The sequence below is a fragment of the Dipodomys spectabilis genome, unplaced genomic scaffold (assembly GCF_019054845.1).
Source record: "Dipodomys spectabilis isolate Male_0828 unplaced genomic scaffold, ASM1905484v1 ptg000002l, whole genome shotgun sequence".
NCBI lineage: Eukaryota > Metazoa > Chordata > Mammalia > Rodentia > Heteromyidae > Dipodomys > Dipodomys spectabilis.
In genome coordinates, this window is record NW_024870679.1 from 52,234,047 (window position 1) to 52,250,714 (window position 16,668).

At 48.6% G+C, this 16,668-nt stretch overlaps 1 protein-coding gene across 1 annotated transcript; it reads left to right on the plus strand.

Moving 5' to 3' along the window:
* The first annotated feature begins 3,697 nt into the window (after positions 1-3,697).
* On the plus strand, positions 3,698-11,571 carry Lurap1 (leucine rich adaptor protein 1). Its single transcript, XM_042678630.1, has 2 exons — positions 3,698-3,953; positions 10,967-11,571. The coding sequence occupies exons 1-2, from the start codon at positions 3,756-3,758 to the stop codon at positions 11,486-11,488; spliced, it is 720 nt and encodes a 239-aa protein (XP_042534564.1). The 5' UTR covers positions 3,698-3,755; the 3' UTR covers positions 11,489-11,571.
* Positions 11,572-16,668: the final 5,097 nt, after the last annotated feature.

Below are 16,668 nucleotides of genomic sequence, written 5' to 3' on the forward strand. Positions count from 1 at the left end.
TGAATCGTGATCCTCAGATCTCTTTCTGCCTCCTGAGTAGGTAAGTTTACAGGTATGAGCCATTGGCACTGGGCTAGTTTTTTCATTCCAATCCCAAAATGATGATGGCATTTTTATTCTACTCACTCACCAAGTACAGGTGAATGGTTCATGACACATTCCATCACCAACTTCCCATCTTTCTGTTTTCTTGTGATTGTGCTGATGCTGAATCTATGTGCTGTTGGTGAAGTTACAGACCATCAGAGTTTTCCTGCCATAAGCTGTAGTTTTTTCAAATTGCTCTCCCAGGATACAAGTAAATTTTGTTGTTTTCAAAATTTTATTTTATTTATTTATTTATTTTGTGGATTGTGGGTCCTGAACTCTGGGCCTAGGCACTGTCCCTCAGCTCAAGGCTTGATCTCTACCATTTGAACCACAATACCACTTCCGGCTTTTTCTACCACTTGAGCCACAGTGCCATTTCCAGTTTTCTGGTGGTTAATTGGAGATAAGAGTCTCACAGAGGGGCTAGGAAGGTGGCTTAGTGGTAGAATGCTTGCCTTGCATGCATGAAGCCCTGGGCTCGATTTCTCAGCACCACATAAGCAGAAAAAGCCAGAAGTGGTGCTATGGCTTAAGTGGTAGAGCACTAGCCTTGAGCTGAAGAGCTGAGGGACAGTGCCCAGGCCCAGAATTCAAGCCCCACAACTGACCAAAAAAAAAAGAGTCTCATGGCCTTTCCTGCCCAGGCTGCCTTTGAACCACAATCCTCAGATCTCAGCCTTCTGAGTAGCTAGGATTACAGGCGTGAGCCACCAGTGGCTGCTGCTTCTTCTTTTTTTTTTTTTTGCCAGTCCTGGAGTTGAACTCAGAGCCTGGGCACTGTCCCTGAGCTTCTTGCTCAAGACTAGCACTATACCATTTGAGTCAGCATCACTTCTGGCTTTTTCTGTTTATCTGGTACTGAAGAATCAAACCCAGGGCTTTGTGCATGCTAGGCAAGCACTCTACCACTTAGTCACATTCCCAACTCCTCAATGGTACCTCCTAAAGGATCTTCTGTTATGATTTAATTCTTCTCCAAACAACCTTTGGTTCAGGCCAAAGCTTCAATTTCTTGTTTTTTCTTTTCTTTTTTCTTTTTTTTTGTCAGTCATAGAGCTTGAACTCTGGGCGTGGGCGCTGTCCCTCAGCTCTTTAGCTCAAGGTTAGGGCTCTACTACTTGAGCCACAGCACCACTTCTGGCTTTTTCTGTTTATGTGGTGCTAAGGAATCAAATCCAGGGCCTCATGTATACAAGGCAAACACTCTACCACTGAGTCACCCTCACAGCCCCAATTTCTTCTTTTCTAACTAATCTCTTAGACTCTAAATTTTTACTCTTCTTTTCTCCTTACAAAATCCAGAGTAATTTTTCATTTTATTTTATTTTTTTTGGGTCCGGTTGTGGGGCCTGAACTCTGGGCCTGGGCGCTGTCCCTCAGCTCTTCAGCTCAAAGCTAGCACTCTACCACTTGAGCCACAGCGCTACTTCCAGCTTTTTTCTTTTTGCTTATGTGGTGCTGAGGAATCGAACTCAGGGCCTCAGGCATGCAAGGCAAGTGCTCTACCACTGAGCCACCTTCCCAGCCCCCAAAGTAATTTTTCTAAAAGGCAAATGTTTTGTCAGGATTTTTTTTTGCCAGTTCTGGGGCTTGAACTCACGGCCTGGGCACTATTCCTGAGTCTCTCTGTGCTCAAGGCTAGTGCTCTACCACTTGAGCCACAGTGCTACTTTTGGCTTTTTCTGCTTATGTGGTACTGAGGAATCGAACCCAGGGCTTCATGAATGCTAAGCAAGCACTCTACCACCAAGCTACATTCACAGCCCCTTGTCAGTTTTGAAATTAAAACCTTCCGTAGATTGAGATACCTCAATTACGAATGTAGAAGAGCATGGTGTTTTAAACTTGTAATCCCAGAGTTAGAAAGGTTGATATAGGAGGATTACCAGCTTGAGGACAGTAAGGCCACATAGTGAGACCCTGTCTCCAAAAATAAAATTTAAAAACATACATATACATATATATGATAAATTAATCCTACAGCTATATGATTACTTAAAATATAACCAGGTGCCAATAGATCATTGCTACAATCTTAACTACTAAGGAATCTGAGACCTGAGAATAGGTTCAAAGCCAGCCCAGGTGAGAAAGTCTATGAGACTATTTCCAATTAATCAGCAAAAATGTGGAAGTAAAGCTGTGGTCCAAGTGGTAAAGCACCTGCCTTGAGGAAAAAAAAAAAAAGGGAAAGAAGCCGGGCGCTGGTGGCTCACGCCTGTAATCCTAGCTACTCAGGAGGCTGAGATCTGAGGATCGCGGTTCAAAGCCAGCCCGGGCAGGAAAGACCATGAGACTCCTATCTCCAATAAACCACCAGAAAACCAGAAGTGGCGCTGTAGCTCAAGTGGTAGAGTGCTCGCCTTGAGCTGAAGAGCTGAGGGACAGCACCCAGGCCCAGAGTTCAAGCCCCACGACCGACAAAAAAAAAAAGGGAAAGAGGTATAGAATTCAAGCCCCATTACCTGCACGCACACACACAAACTTGCACACACCCAAAAGCACGCACGCACACAAATTCCTTCTATAATCATGGGTTGGGCTTGAACCGAAGGATTGAATCTGATCAAAATATATCCTATTCATTTATATAAATATCAAAGTTAAATCCTTTCTGTAATATACCCAGAGAGAAGGAGAGAGAGAATGGCACCTGAGCCAAACAAAATGGTTTATTAAAGCTCCAAGTGTGAAGCATGACTGTCACTTGGGAACTTCTTAGAAATGCAGAATTTCAGGCCCCTCTCTAGATTGACAAAACCAGAACCTTCACTTTGTTTGTTTATTTTTGTCAGTTGTGGGACCTGAACTCAGTGCCTGGGCACTGTCTTTGAGCTTTTCTGCTTAAGACTAGCACTCTACTTTGAGACACAGCCCCACTTCTGGTTTTCTGATGGTGATAAAAGTCTCATGGACTTTCCTGCCCAGGCTGGCTATGAACTGCAGTCCTCAGATCACAGACTCCTGAGTAGCTAGGATTATAGGTGTCAGCCACGAGCACCTGGCTACCAGAACCTACATTTTAACAAGGCTTGCAGATTAATCAGGCCCAACCACGTTTAGGAAGCATCTTGTTTGTAAACCCCCAGAGGACCAATCCCTGGCAGACCCTTCACTTTCACTGGCCCTCTGATTTCAAGCTACTGGGAGTGTTTGTGGGTGGCTAAAAACTCCAGCCATCCTTTCAGATACAAACCTTCGGCAACACTTAAAACTCTCTTTTAGCTGGGGGAGCACCAGCGGCTCACGTCCTCACGTTTCAGCGGCTGAGATCTGAGGATGGCAGTTCAAAGACAGCCCCGGCAGCAAAGTCTATGAAACTCTCATCAAGTCCTGTATCTGCAAAAATAAAACAAAAAACAAACGGCTCCCACGTCTCTGAGGCTCTTGAGTCTTCATTCAGCAAACATTTATTGGGCGCCTGCTGAACGCCTGGCCAGGTCAAGCCCAGGACCCGCCCGCCGGGTCGGCGCTGTGTGCGCCGCGCTCGGGTATTTATGATTTCCGCGCGGCTTTTCCACACATTACGGCGCCGCTCGGGCCCCGCGCCCCCGCCGGCCGGGACCCGCGGGCTCCGCTCCGCTCCGCACCGGCGCGGCGACGGGAAGGACCCCGGGACTCGGACCCGGCGTCCCGGCGTCCCGGTCCATTTTGGCTCGGCCCCCATGGAGGGGACCTTGGAGCCCCAGACGCCTGACCTGCGGGACGTGGAGGGCAAGGTGGGCAGGAAGACCCCGGAGGGGCTGCTCCGCGGGCTGCGGGGCGAATGCGAGCCGGGGCCCCGCGGCTCCCCGCCGCCCCCGGGGGCGCCGGGCCCCGACACCGGCCTGGGGGACAAGATCACGGCCCTGAGGATGGAGCTGGTGAGTGTGGGTGTCCCGGGCCGAGACCCCCCCCCCCCCAAGCGGGCAGGACGTCCAAGACTCCCAGACTCCACAGGACCCCCCAAAAAAACCAGTCCATAGACCTGGGGTGCAAGGGGCGTGACGCCGGGTAATTGTCCCTCAAGGCTGAGCGAAGGGTTGAGGGGTCCTGGGCAAGTTTTTCCTACCGGATCCCGCGGAGGAGCGAGGCGGGCGCGGCCAAGTGCGGGGAACCCCGCGCCCCCCACCCCCCGCCGCCCCCCGAGCCACCCAGGCCTCCAGGTGCGTGTTTGCCTCCTCCAAACCGTGCCCCGGGCACGTCCATCACAGGATTTGAGTGGGGGCCTACCCGCTGGGGTTGGGGCTCTGAGGTCAGCTCCCTTTCCTCCCCGCGCCCCGCCCGCCCCGCCCCCACACTCCAAATACTGGAATGTCGAGGCCCGGGGCCGGGGCCGGAGAGCAGAGAGGCTGCGCCCTGCTCGGTGTTGAACCTGCCCTGGGTCGCAGCCGCCTCCGGGGGACCTCCCAACATACTATTTGGATCTTAGCTGTCACCTTTTGGGGAGATGAGGATGAAACAGCAGCCCCCACCCCCTTCCCTGAAACTGTTGATCTAGATTCAGAGCCAAAAGGCCAGCTGGGGCCCAGGCGAGGCTCCCCAGGGCCCTGGTTCCCATGAAAGGGGTGATTTACACCTGCCACCCTTTATCGGCAGCCAGTTCTGAGGAATTGGCAGCATCGTCTTGGCTCAGGAACTAGGAGCCCACAGTGAGTATGGCCGTTATACATCTTCCTGGAGTCCCACTGTGTGCCCAGCACTGTGCCAAGCTGGTCTGGAAGTGAGTGAGAAGAGGAAGGAGGTCATGGCTGAGGCCCAGCCCAGCCCAGCCCAGCCCAGGGCTTTTACTGGCTTGGAGGGGAGGCCCGGAGCCTCCTGGGGCTAAGTAATCAGGAAGGCTCCCTGGGGCAGGACTTGAATGCCAAATGTGCACTGGCCTTGAAGGTTAGAGGCCAGTGCCAACTCCTCCAGAGCAAGGATATGACTGTAGCCACCTCAGAAAGGGCTTGATTTTTGCTTCATTATATCAGCTTTATAATTCAAGAACTTACCTAGTCTACCCTGTTTAGAAACCATATAGATATTTTTTGAGATAGTCTTACTATGGAAGTTAGGCCAGTCTCCAACTCATAATTCTCTTGCCCCAGCTTCCAAGAGCTGGGATTAACAGGTGTGTGTCACCACCATGAAAACTTTTATTGAGCACATATGCCAGGCAGCATACTGAACATTTTTTTTTTCCTGTGCTGGGTTTTAAACGCAGGGTCTTCCACATGGCTAGGCAAATACTATAACTGAACTCTGTCCTACAGCCCTACATGACATTCTGTTAATCCTTACAGCAACCCTAATAGAGAAGTGATAAAGAAATTAAGACACTGAGGAGTTAAGTAATTGCTTGTCATTCAGAAGGTGAAAGGCAAAGGCAGGATTTGAAGCCAGATCATTTGACTACATTTTACTTTTTTTTTTTTTTTTAATCAGTCATAGGGCTTGAACTCTGGGCCTGGGTGCTGTCCCTGAGTTCTTCAGCTCAAGGCGAGAGCTCTACCACTTGAGCCACAGCACCACTTCTGGTTTTCTGGTGGTGAATTGGAAATAAGAGACTCACCAAGGGCTGGGAATGTGGCTTAGTGGTAGAGTACTTGCCTAGCATGCATGAAGCACTTGGTTCGATTCCTCAGTACCACATAAACAGAAAAAGTCAGAAGGGGTACTGTGGCTCAAGTAATAGAGTGTTAACCTTGAGCAAAAGAAGCTCAGGGACATGGGCTAGGAAGGTGGCTCAGTGATAGAGTGCTTGCCTTGCATGCCTGAGGCCCTGGGTTCGATTCCTCAGCACCACATAAGCAAAAAGAAAAAAGCCAGAAGTGGCGCTGTGGCTCAAGTGGTAGAGCGCTATCCTTGAGCTGAAGAGCTGAGGGACAGTGCCCAGACCCAGAGTTCAGGCCCCATAACCAGAACCCCCCCCCCCCCAAAAAAAAAAAAAGCTCAGGGACAGTCCCCGGACCCTGAGTTCAAGCCCCAGGACTGCCAAAAAGAAAAAAAAAAAACCAAAATATTCTCTGGGGCTGGGGGTTTAGCCCAGCGGAAGGGCACTTGCCTAGCGCGCGCAAGGCCCTGGGTTCGGTCCTCAGCCCTGGAAAAAAAAAGAGTCTCACCAACTTTTCTGCCTGGGCTGGCCTTGAACCTCAATCCTCAGATCTCAGCCTCCTGAATAGCTAGGATTACAGGTGAGCCACCGGTCACTTTATAGCCAGGTACTGTTGGCTCATTCTTGTAATCCTAGCTACTCAGGAGGCTGAGATCTGAGGATCAAAGCCAGCCCTGGCAGAAAAGTCCTCATGAGATTCTTATCTCCAATTAACCACTCAAAAACTGGAAGTGGCACTTGGGCTTAAAGTGGGAAACAAAGTGGTAGAGCACACTAGCCTTGAGCAGAAAGAGCTCAGGGACAATGCCCAAGCCCTGCATTCAAGACCCACAAAAGACCAAAAAATTTTTTTTTACTTTGTGCTAGTCACTTGGAACACATTTACGTCATTGAAATGAGAAAATGGTCATCATTTGTCCTATATCACAGATGAAACCAGCTATTGCATGCTCAAAGACTTGCCTGTACTCACACTCTGGTCTTCACTATTCTGCCTTGGTTGAGACTACTTACTGATAAACTTCAAAGGGGTTCATCTAACTTTTTATTTTGTTTCTGTATTATAGACCCATCTGGCCTTAGGCCTAAGGCTGGCCAGGAAAAGCACAAGGGAGGGAGATTTTGGGGTCCAGTACAAGGAAAGATTCCCTACCCTAATCCTTTCTTTTTTTTCTCTTTAAGGCAGGCTGTCCCACTGGTTGCCCCTAAGAAGCACAAGGGGTGGGGCTAGAGATTTCCCTTGGAGCCACTGGAGGCAAGATAGGTTTAAGCCTTCTAAGGACTGTCCTCTTCCGTTCTTCTAGTTGGAAGGAGAAGCCCTGTCCTTGAGACCAAGGTGGGCCCTACCTATAGGCCTGCTCTTCTGCTTTGCTCCCCTGGAGAGCCAGATTCTGGAATATGTGGGAGTGGGAAACAATGCAACTTCCCCTCCTCAGTTTTCCACCAAAAGTTGCTGTTGCTATGACAACCCGCCTCCTCTGAGCTGTTTGCTGAACCAGCATTAGGCAAAGAGTGAGGAAAGGGCTTGAGTTCAAATCTTGTCTTGGCTACTAAAGCATTTTGTGATCTTGAGAGCAGTGCCCTTTTTCTCTTTCCTGGCTTCAGATTTTGTTTCTTTGTGTTTTTGTTTTTTTTGACCCAGATGATCTGTGAGAACTTTTCTAGTGACAGTACTCTAAGGAGCTTGGTCCATTACCAGGGATCTAAAACTGTGATCTCCAGGCCTTTACTCTGAGCCTAATTTGTTCTGAACAGTGAGGGAGTCGTGTCCAGCATCCCAGGGCTGGCCAGAGTCTGATAGGCATATCTCATCACTAAATCCCCAGAGATGAGAATTGGATTGCGATGCCTCTGAGACTGAGTCTCTCCTGAGATGTTTATTTCCTATTTTGTTTCCAAAGAGATGGTGTGGAATGAGTGTTTCTTTTTCTGGTGAGAAAACCTTGTTTTCTTCTATTCTGGGCTGTGATGCTGTCACAGTCACGGAATCCCACTGACACAGGATTATAGAATCTGGTGCTCAGATCCATTTCCTAGCAACACAGGACAGCCTAGCTCCCTAACCCCAGGGGAACCACAAGAAAGGCCAGAAAATAAAGGCAAGAGATCATGTGATTTACATAACCCTAGGCAAAGCACCGAAAACAACAAGGCAGGACCTGTTCTCAGGGAACTTGTACCCTAGGTTAGGGAAGGAACAGACTAACAACTCTAGTTCAAGATGAGAAGTACTGTGGAACCAAAGACCTCCAACAAGTCTTTGTGTGTGTGGGGGGGAAGGGGTGAAGTCCTGGGGCTTGAACTGAGAGCCTAGATACTGTCCCTAAGTTTCTTTCACTCAAGGCTAGCACTCTACCACTTGAGCCACAGCTTTTTGGGGTAGTTTATTAGTCTCATGGGCTTTCCTGCCTGGGCTGATTTCAAACCTCCCTCCTCAGATTTCAGCTTCTTACATAGCTAGGTTTACAACTATGAGCCACTGGCTCTTGACTTTCTCTCTGGTATCTTTAAGTAGTTGTACAAATGGGTTTTAATTCAACATGTGTTTGAGTACAGTGCATCTTTATCAATGTTACCCCTTCCATCACCCCATCTCCCCATCTGGCCCATCCTACCCAGCCTCTCAAGTTACCTGGTTCCATTTTCACATATGTACATTGAATATGAAGAGCCTTAGCCAGGCACTGGTGGCTCACAGTTGCAATCCTACGTACTCAGGAGACTGAGATCTAAGGATTATGATATGAAACTAGGGGAGACAAATCCATGAGACTCTTAGCTCCAATGAACCAGCAAAAAAAAACTATAAGTGGAGCTGTGGCTCAAATGGTAGACCCCCAGTCTTGGATAAAAAAGCTAAGGGATAATGCCCTGGCTCTGAATTCAAGCCCCAGTACTGACATTAAATAAATGAAATAATAAAATAAAAAATGATGTGTGGCAGTACTCATAGTCACAGAAATGTACTAGAGGGGAAGCCAGAGAGAGGAACAGGAGGCATACAGTGATAGGCTTCTGAATGGCAGCCAGTAAATGTTTAGATTGATTTTATTCTCTTAAGAACAGAGTAAAGCTTGTAAAGGCCCTGGAGTACTGGACAGGTTCAGACTTGTGCTTGAAGAAGGTAACTCAGCCAGTCCACGCTGTGGGGAGGGGGGGAGGACAGGACCCTGGAGATTACCTTGTGAAGAAAACTTCCTTCCAGTACATACAGGAAGGCTGCTGTAAGGTGGGGGAAAGCCCTGAATCCCAGCCATTGAGATTCTTTGTGTCTCTCGCCATTGCTTCACTCAGTCTTGCTACAACCCCTATGAAGAGTAGAAAACCAGGTTAGCACCCTTTTTCAGTCTCAGCTCCCACCTCATTTTTTCCCCCGACTCATGAGCCTGGGTGCTATTCCTGAACTCTTCAGTTCAAGGTGAGTGCTCTACTACTTGAGCCACAGCACCACTTCCAGTTTTCTGGTTAATTGGAGATAAGAATCTCACGGACTTGGGCTGGGAAGGTGGCTTAGTGGTAGAGCGCTTGCCTTGCATGCATGAGGCCCTGGGTTCGATTCCTCAAGACCACATAAGAAAAAACCCGGAAGTGGCACTGTGGCTCAAGTGGTAGAGTGCTAGTCTTGAGCTGAAGAGCTGAGGGACAGTGCCCAGGCCCAGAGTTCAGGTCCCACAACCAAACCCCCCCCCCCCCCAAAAAAAAAAAAAAAAAGAATCTCACGGACTTTTCTGCTCAGGCTGGCTTTGAACCAAGATCCTCAGATCTCAGCCTCCTGCGTAGTTAGGATTACAGGTGTGAGCCACCAGTGCCTGGATACCCTGGGCTTTATTCATTTAATAATGAATGGGGGCTTGACCTCAGAGCCTGGGCACTGTCCCTGAGCTTCTTTTGCTCAAGGCTAGCATTCTACCAATTGAGCCACAGCAGCACTTCTGGCTTTTTCTGCTTATATGGTACTGAGGAATCCAACCAAGGGCTTCATGCATGCAAGGCAAGTACTCTACCACTAAGCCACATTCCCAGCCTACCCTGGTTTTTGTTGTTGTTGTAGTTGTTGGATGTGGGGCTTGAACTCTGGGCCTGGGTGCTGTCCCTCAGCTCTTCAGCTTTGAAGATTGCACTTTGAAGATCGGCTTTGAACCATGATCCTCAGATCTCAGCCTCCTGAGTAGCTAGGATTACAGGTGTGAGCCACCGGTGCACGGCTACCCTGGGTTTTAATACATAATATTTCCTAAGACCTTTCTGTGCTAAGGGTATAAAAGGCACAATTTTGCTGTTGCCTTCTGAGGGGAGTGATTTAGTCCTATTTTACAATTAAGGAAACTGAGTTAAGGTAAAATACCACTGGCACTGGTGGCTCATGCCTATAATCCTAGCTACTCAGAAGGCTGAGAGATACGAGGATTCAGGTTGGAATCCATCCTAGGCAGGAAAGTCTGTGAGATTCTTTTTTTTTTTTTTTTGTCGGTTGTGCGGCTTGAACTCTGGGCCTGGGCGCTGCCCCTCAGCTCTTCAGCTCGAGGCAAGCACTCTACTACTGGAGCCACAGTGTCACTTCCAGTTTTCTGGTGGTTTATTGAAGATAAGAGTCTCATGGACTTCCCTGCTGGCTTTGAACCATAAGTTTCAGCTCTCAATTTCCTGAGTAGCTAGGATTATAGGTGTGAGCCACTGGTGCCTGGCTTCTGTGAGACTCTTATCTCCAGTTAAAGACTAAAAAGCCAAAGTAGAGCTGTGGCTGAAGTGGTATATTGCTAGCCTTGAGTAAAAAAGCTAAGGGACCATCTAGGAATGGGGCTTAGTGGTAGAGTACTTGCCTAGCATGCATGAAGCCCTAGGTTCCTCAGTACACCTAAACAGAAAAAGTCAGAAGTGTGGCTTAAGTGATAGAATGCTGGCCTTGAGCAAAAGAAGCTCAGGGATAGTGCCCAGACCTTGAGTTCAAAGTCCTGTACCAACACCAATACACACACACAAACACACACACACAAGGTAAGATACCTACCCACAATCATATCATATATATAGCTAACCAATAAAAAAGCTTATTTTATAAAAATTTGGCAGTGTGGGCCTCAAACATGCTAAGCAGGTGCTCTGTTAATAAACAACATGGCCAACCCAAGCTGAAATTTTAAATAGCAGTCCATCTGCTTCTAAAGCTCACACTCCAAATCATTCTATTTCCATGCTTCTTAAAAGTAAAGCATGGTTCGATTACAAATTTGGGGCTCAAGAAACACAAGGGAAATCCAGAACCTAGAACTGGGACTAAATGTCTATTTCCCACTCCCCCAGGCTTACCTGCGAGTCATCGATGTGAAAATCCTGCAGCAGCTGGTGACGTTGAACGAGGGTATCGAGGCCGTGCGCTGGCTGTTGGAGGAGCGGGGGATGTTGACCAGCCATTGCAGTAGCCTCACCAGCAGCCAGTATAGCCTGACAGGCGGGAGCCCAGGCCGCTCAAGGCGAGGCAGCTGGGATAGCCTGCCAGACACCAATTCCACTGACCGGCTGGACAGTGTCTCTATTGGCAGCTTCTTGGACACCGTGGCCCCCAGAGAGCTGGATGAACAAGGTCCCCCTGGGGCTCCCTGTCCTGAGATGGACTGGGCAAAGGTCATACCGGGTGAAGAGAGGGCCAGGACTGAGGTGGACCTGACAGCCACCAAACTAGGGAGCTTGAGGGCTGTGTGGAAGCCCTCAGGGGAGGGGTTCCCAGGTGGACCACTGGAACCACCAGAGGATGAGTGCACTGATCTGGGTTTTGAGGCCCACTGGTACTGGGGACAGGCCCAGGATGATGTGACCTTCTTATAACAACTTTATCCTCATCTGTCATCCCTAGGCCTTGGTCATCCACAAAAATGTCCTTTAATGTGGGATGAAGATAGGTTGCCCTGTGATCGATTACCATGGGAATTCTACCATTTCTTTGGTCCCTAGGGAGTCTCTGCCTTTATCTCTTAATCATTGAGTCCCCAGAACTATTTCCATAGAGACACTGAGACCTGTGGCTCTTGGTGGGAGGGTATCTCCACACCCCTTTGCCAACGAGGTAAGGATCTGAGGAATTTAGGACCTCCCCCCCAGGGTATTGCCAATGAAGAAATGAGGGTGAATGATCACCACATTCAAAGCCCAGGAGGAGCCTTGGCTTCCTCCTAACCAAGATGGAGGATTAAAGAGGGACTTGGCATTCAGGACAACTTCCATGGATTGGAACTCCTTTAAAGTCTTTGGAGTTGTAGGCCCATACCTTCCTAGTCACCGAGTGATGTCATTTCCTGCCAGGATGGACTACTGCTTCCTCTATTGGGTATCTGGATGGGATATGATAGGTCAGTTATAGAGGGGTGTGAGTTCCTGCCAAGACCACATCACCCAAAGTCTGTACCATTACTTCTTGTGAAGTATCACCCCTCTTGGCAGATTAGTTCCATACTGGAAGGTTTCCGTGCTGCTTTGCAGCACATTCTTACTTTTTAAAGAGTGTTCCTATTTTCCCCCGGGTCTTACTTCCTTATCCTCGTGTTTTTAGGAAGTGAAACTGTCAGAGGCTTCCAAATTTCTTTTTTTTGGGGGGGGAGGGGTCCGGTCGTGGGGCCTGAACTCTGGGCCTGGGCGCTGTCCCTCAGCTCTTCAGCTCAAGGCAAGTGCTCTACCACTTGAGCCACAGCGCCACTTCCGGTTTTCTAGTGGTTTATTGGAGATAAGAGTCTCAGGGACTTTCCTGCCCCGGCTGGCTTTGAACCTCGATCCTCACATCTCAGCCTCCTGAATAGCTAGGATTACAGGCGTGAGCCACCAGCACCCGGCCCAAGTTTCTTAAGTATACTTGGCTCACTCTACCACAGGCCTGGCTTCCCCTGTCCTGGGTGCCCCCCCATTGCTGTTCCCTGACTCAATATCTGCCTATGGGGATTTCTAGTTTCTCTGTCACCACACCTGGTTAATGGCTTCTCTAGGCATCATGTCTTCTTACCCACTGTTGTGGGGAGCTGGGGAGGGAACTCCTGGAGATCAGCTGGTACACCAGAACCTTGGCTGGTGGGAGCTATTGTCTTTTCTGAGTCCTGTCCCCACCCTGTCCCGCCTTTCACCACTTGGTCATGAGGATGCCTGCCAGAGGCTGGGATACAAGGAATCCCCTTGTCCAAGCTACAATGTGGGGGCGTGGCAGGAAAAGACAGAGGCTCTTTGGTCCCTGGGCCTTATCCTAGGAGTGGGGGGGGGGGGGGGGGGGAGGGACAAGGGAAAGCCAGTCTTCCTTCCTGCCTTCCTGCCTTCTTTCCTTCCTTCCTTTTTTCCCCTCCCTCTCTCCCTCTTCTTTTCTCTGGGACCTGAGAAGGGAGCAGAAGAAGACAGGTTCTAGAGCTGTGGCCCAGGCTCCTAGCTAATTACAGCAAAGAAGAAACTGGGAATCTGCCAGCCAGGCTCAGGGAGAGAACCAGACCAGAGAGGGGTGGGTGCAGGGGAAGAGAGCAGTGGCTGATGACAATGAATTCCTGAAGATTAACTCTTTGTTGTTGTTGGTTTTTTTTGGGTCCAGTAGTGGGGCCTGAACTCTGGGCCTGGGCACTGTCCCTCAGCTCTTCAGCTCAAGGCTAGCACTCTACCACTTGAGCCACAGCGCCACTTCCGGCTTTTTTCTTTTTGCTTATGTGGTGCTGAGGAATCGAACCCAGGGCCTCATGCGTGCAAGGCAAGCGCTCTACCACTGAGCCATCTTCCCAGCCCGAAGATTAGCTCTGAACTCTAGGATACTGCCTCATGCATTGGCTCTTGTCTCATAGGCCCTGAAATTAGATTATTGGAGGGAAGGAAGGAGGGGAAAAGGGTGATCTTTGGCTACTAGGTGTTGCCCACCTGTTCTCTAAATCCTGGAGTAATTCTTGTCATTTCTCTGCCTTTCAGTCCATGTTAGGGATGGAAAGGAAGCCAAGTTCATTGTGAGTTTTACCTCCCCTGAATTCAAGTGTTTTGCAACTCTACCCAATTTTTCAGCAATAAGTTCAGCTCATGGCTCTCGGCTAAAAACCCTCCCACCTGCCATTTTCCCTTAAAGTGATTACAGTCTCTTCCAGCATCTTCTCTGCTACTACTGAACCTCTCCTTGCCTCTCCTCATGGTTCTGGCGGCTCCTGACTTCCTCTCAGCCTGGGATTTCCAATATTGTATTCCAATCCCTACTCTAGCCATTTTGTAGTGTGCCCTTGCTTAACCATCTACCTTCCTCTCGTCTCTGAGACATCATTATATGTTCTTTTTCTTTTTTTTTCTGATTAAAAAAAAATTACTGTTTAAGCTGGCCTGCTTGGCCTCGGAGTGCTGAGACATTCATATTCTTTAAAAAAAATAATAACAGGAGGGAAAAATGAGAAAAAGAAACATTTCCTGCTTCCCATGCAGGACTCCATCATAATCCTTTTTCAAACTTGCTTCTTTATGTAATCTATAAACTTCTGAGTTGAAGTATTTGTCTGCCCTCTTGTGGCCAATGTGCGATATTGCCAGAGTTTCTGGATTGAGCCTCCAAATTTAGGGTAGCCTTCCAGTCCTGAGTGCGCAAACAGCTAGAGAGGGCATAGATTTGTCTTGTGCCACCCATTGTTAAGCTAACAATGCACAGTTCAGAGGACCAGTTACCTGTCATATACCCATGCCTCCATTACTTGGCCACACTGTTCCCAGCCAGTAATTAAAAACAAAGCCCTAGCTAGGTGCTGGTGGCTCCTGTAATCCTAGCTATTCAGGAGGCTGAGCTCTGAGGATTGCAGTTCAAAGCCAGCAGGGGCAGAAACGTCCCTGTGAGACTCTTTTCTCCAAATAATCACTCAAAAGCCAGAAGTAGAGCCGGGCGCTGGTGGCTCACGCCTGTAATCCTAGCTACTCAGGAGGCTGAGATCTGAGGATCGCGGTTCAAAGCCAACCCGGGCAGGAGAGACCGTGAGACTCCTATCTCCAATAAACCACCAGAAAACCGGAAGTGGCGCTGTAGCTCAAGTGGTAGAGTGCTCGCCTTGAGCTGAAGAGCTGAGGGACAGCGCCCAGGCCCATTGTTCAAGCCCCACGACCGACAAAAAAAAAAAAAAAAAGCCAGAAGTGGTGCATAGCTCAAAGTGATAGAGCACTAGCCTTGAGCAAAAGAGCTCAAGGATAGCTCCCAGGTCATGAGTTCAAGCCCAACATCTGACCAAAAGAAAAAAAAAGCCCAAAGAAACTGAAAGATATGTTCCCTGTTACAATGTTTGAGTCCTTACCCCATTCCTGGGCTTTCTCTAAAGACAGCTGCAGGCCCTGTGGAAGGAACAATGGATCTCAGAGTGCACTAGTAGGCATCATGTGAACAACCCTGTTTTCTGGGATGTTATGGGAACAGCTCATCATTTCAACCTGGAGGTTAGTAGTGAGGGCAGAGTAGGGAGCTGTGAAATTAGGAAAACCAGATGGATCTTGCAGAGATGGAGTACAGGTCATGGTTAAGAGGCACTTGAGAGCGCTGAGAGGCTGGAGAGGTGGGCTGGGCTGGATAAGGCTGCCTGCAAACTCCAGGTCTTTTTTTGTGCCAGTCCTGGTGCTTAAACTCAGGGCCTTGGTGCTGTTCCTGAGCTGTTCTGCTCAAGGCTAGCTCTCTAGCGCTTGAGCACCGGCTCCACTTCTGGCTTTTTTTTTTTTTTTTAAGTTATTTGGAGATAACAATCTCACAGACTTTCTGTCTGGGCTGGCTTGGAACTGCAGTTCTTAGATCTCAGCCTCTTGAGTATCTAGGATTGCAGGTGTGAGCCACTGGCGCTCAGCCTGGGTATTCTTAATACCTTAGTTTCCAGTTTGCTGCCAGAGAAGTCCAGGAGCATGAATTAAACATAATCTATGGTTCCCCCTTCTTGGCCTATAGGCTGAGCTGTCAGGGAGCTCAGAGAAGAAGAAAAGGGGGGTGAGAGCAAGAGATAAGAAAATGAGCAGAACATGCAGGTTGTTCTCCAAGTATACTGGTCCTTTGTTGGGGCTCAGGGCAAAGGCAGAGATGAGACTATACATGGTACCTGCAGAAACAGCACCTGGAAGAGCCAGGGTTGGGACTGGTCAGAGGGGCCATCAAGGAGACACAAGACTATGTTTTTGTTTTTGGGTCTGGTCATGGGGCCTGAACTCTGGGCCTGGGCGCTGTCCCTCAGCTCTTCAGCTCAAGGCTAGTGCTCTACCACTTGAGCCACAGCGCCACTTCCGGCTTTTTTCTTATGTGGTGCTGAGGAATTGAACCCAGGGCCTCGAGCATGCAAGGCAAGTGCTCTACCACTGAGCCACCTTCCCAGCCCCAAGACACAAGACTATGGAAGTGGCAGGTGTGTAAAGGTGAAGTTGAATACTAGGCTGACTGGAAGTTTGGTGGCAGTTTCAATGAGAAATGCCAGGGGTGTGGACAGAAGCTCATTGTTTATGGTGCCAGGCATACCCTGAGTATTCAATTACACCTGTTCTAAGAATGGAAGAATGAATGTGTGTCAACATTCATCAACCAACATCAAGTTAGTTGTTTGTTTATATATTAGGCATTTTAAAACACAATTCCTAGCAGTCATATAAATAGTGCATTACCAATGTGTTGTTATCTAGAACTTTGTTCAAGGTTAGGTAGTTAACCAGCCATAATAGGAATCCAGGTCACTAACTTCAAGACGTTCCAGGAAGTCATTTGTAATTTCTTGAACCCCACCTACCATACTCACATATACCTTACCCTCCCAGGAGATTGTTAGGTCTACTCAGCCCCAGAGACAATATATTAGTTTCTTGTTGCAGTTATAATGAATTACCTACCACAAAGCTTGTGGCTTAAAAACCAGTTATACTAGATGTGGTTGTGTATATTTGTAATCACAGCCTGGACTGATCAGAGTTCAAGATCTGCTTGGGCTGCAAAAGGAGACCTTGTGTAAAAAAAAAAAAAAAAGAAGGAAGAAAGAAAGAAAAAACAGGCTGGGAATATGACTTAGTGG

Coding starts and splice junctions, on each gene's coding strand:
- Lurap1 (XM_042678630.1), top strand. CDS start 3,756: ATGGAGGGGACCTTGGAGCCCCAGACGCCTGACCTGCGGGACGTGGAG. Junction 3,954..10,966: donor CGGCCCTGAGGATGGAGCTG/GTGAGTGTGGGT, acceptor CCACTCCCCCAG/GCTTACCTGCGAGTCATCGA.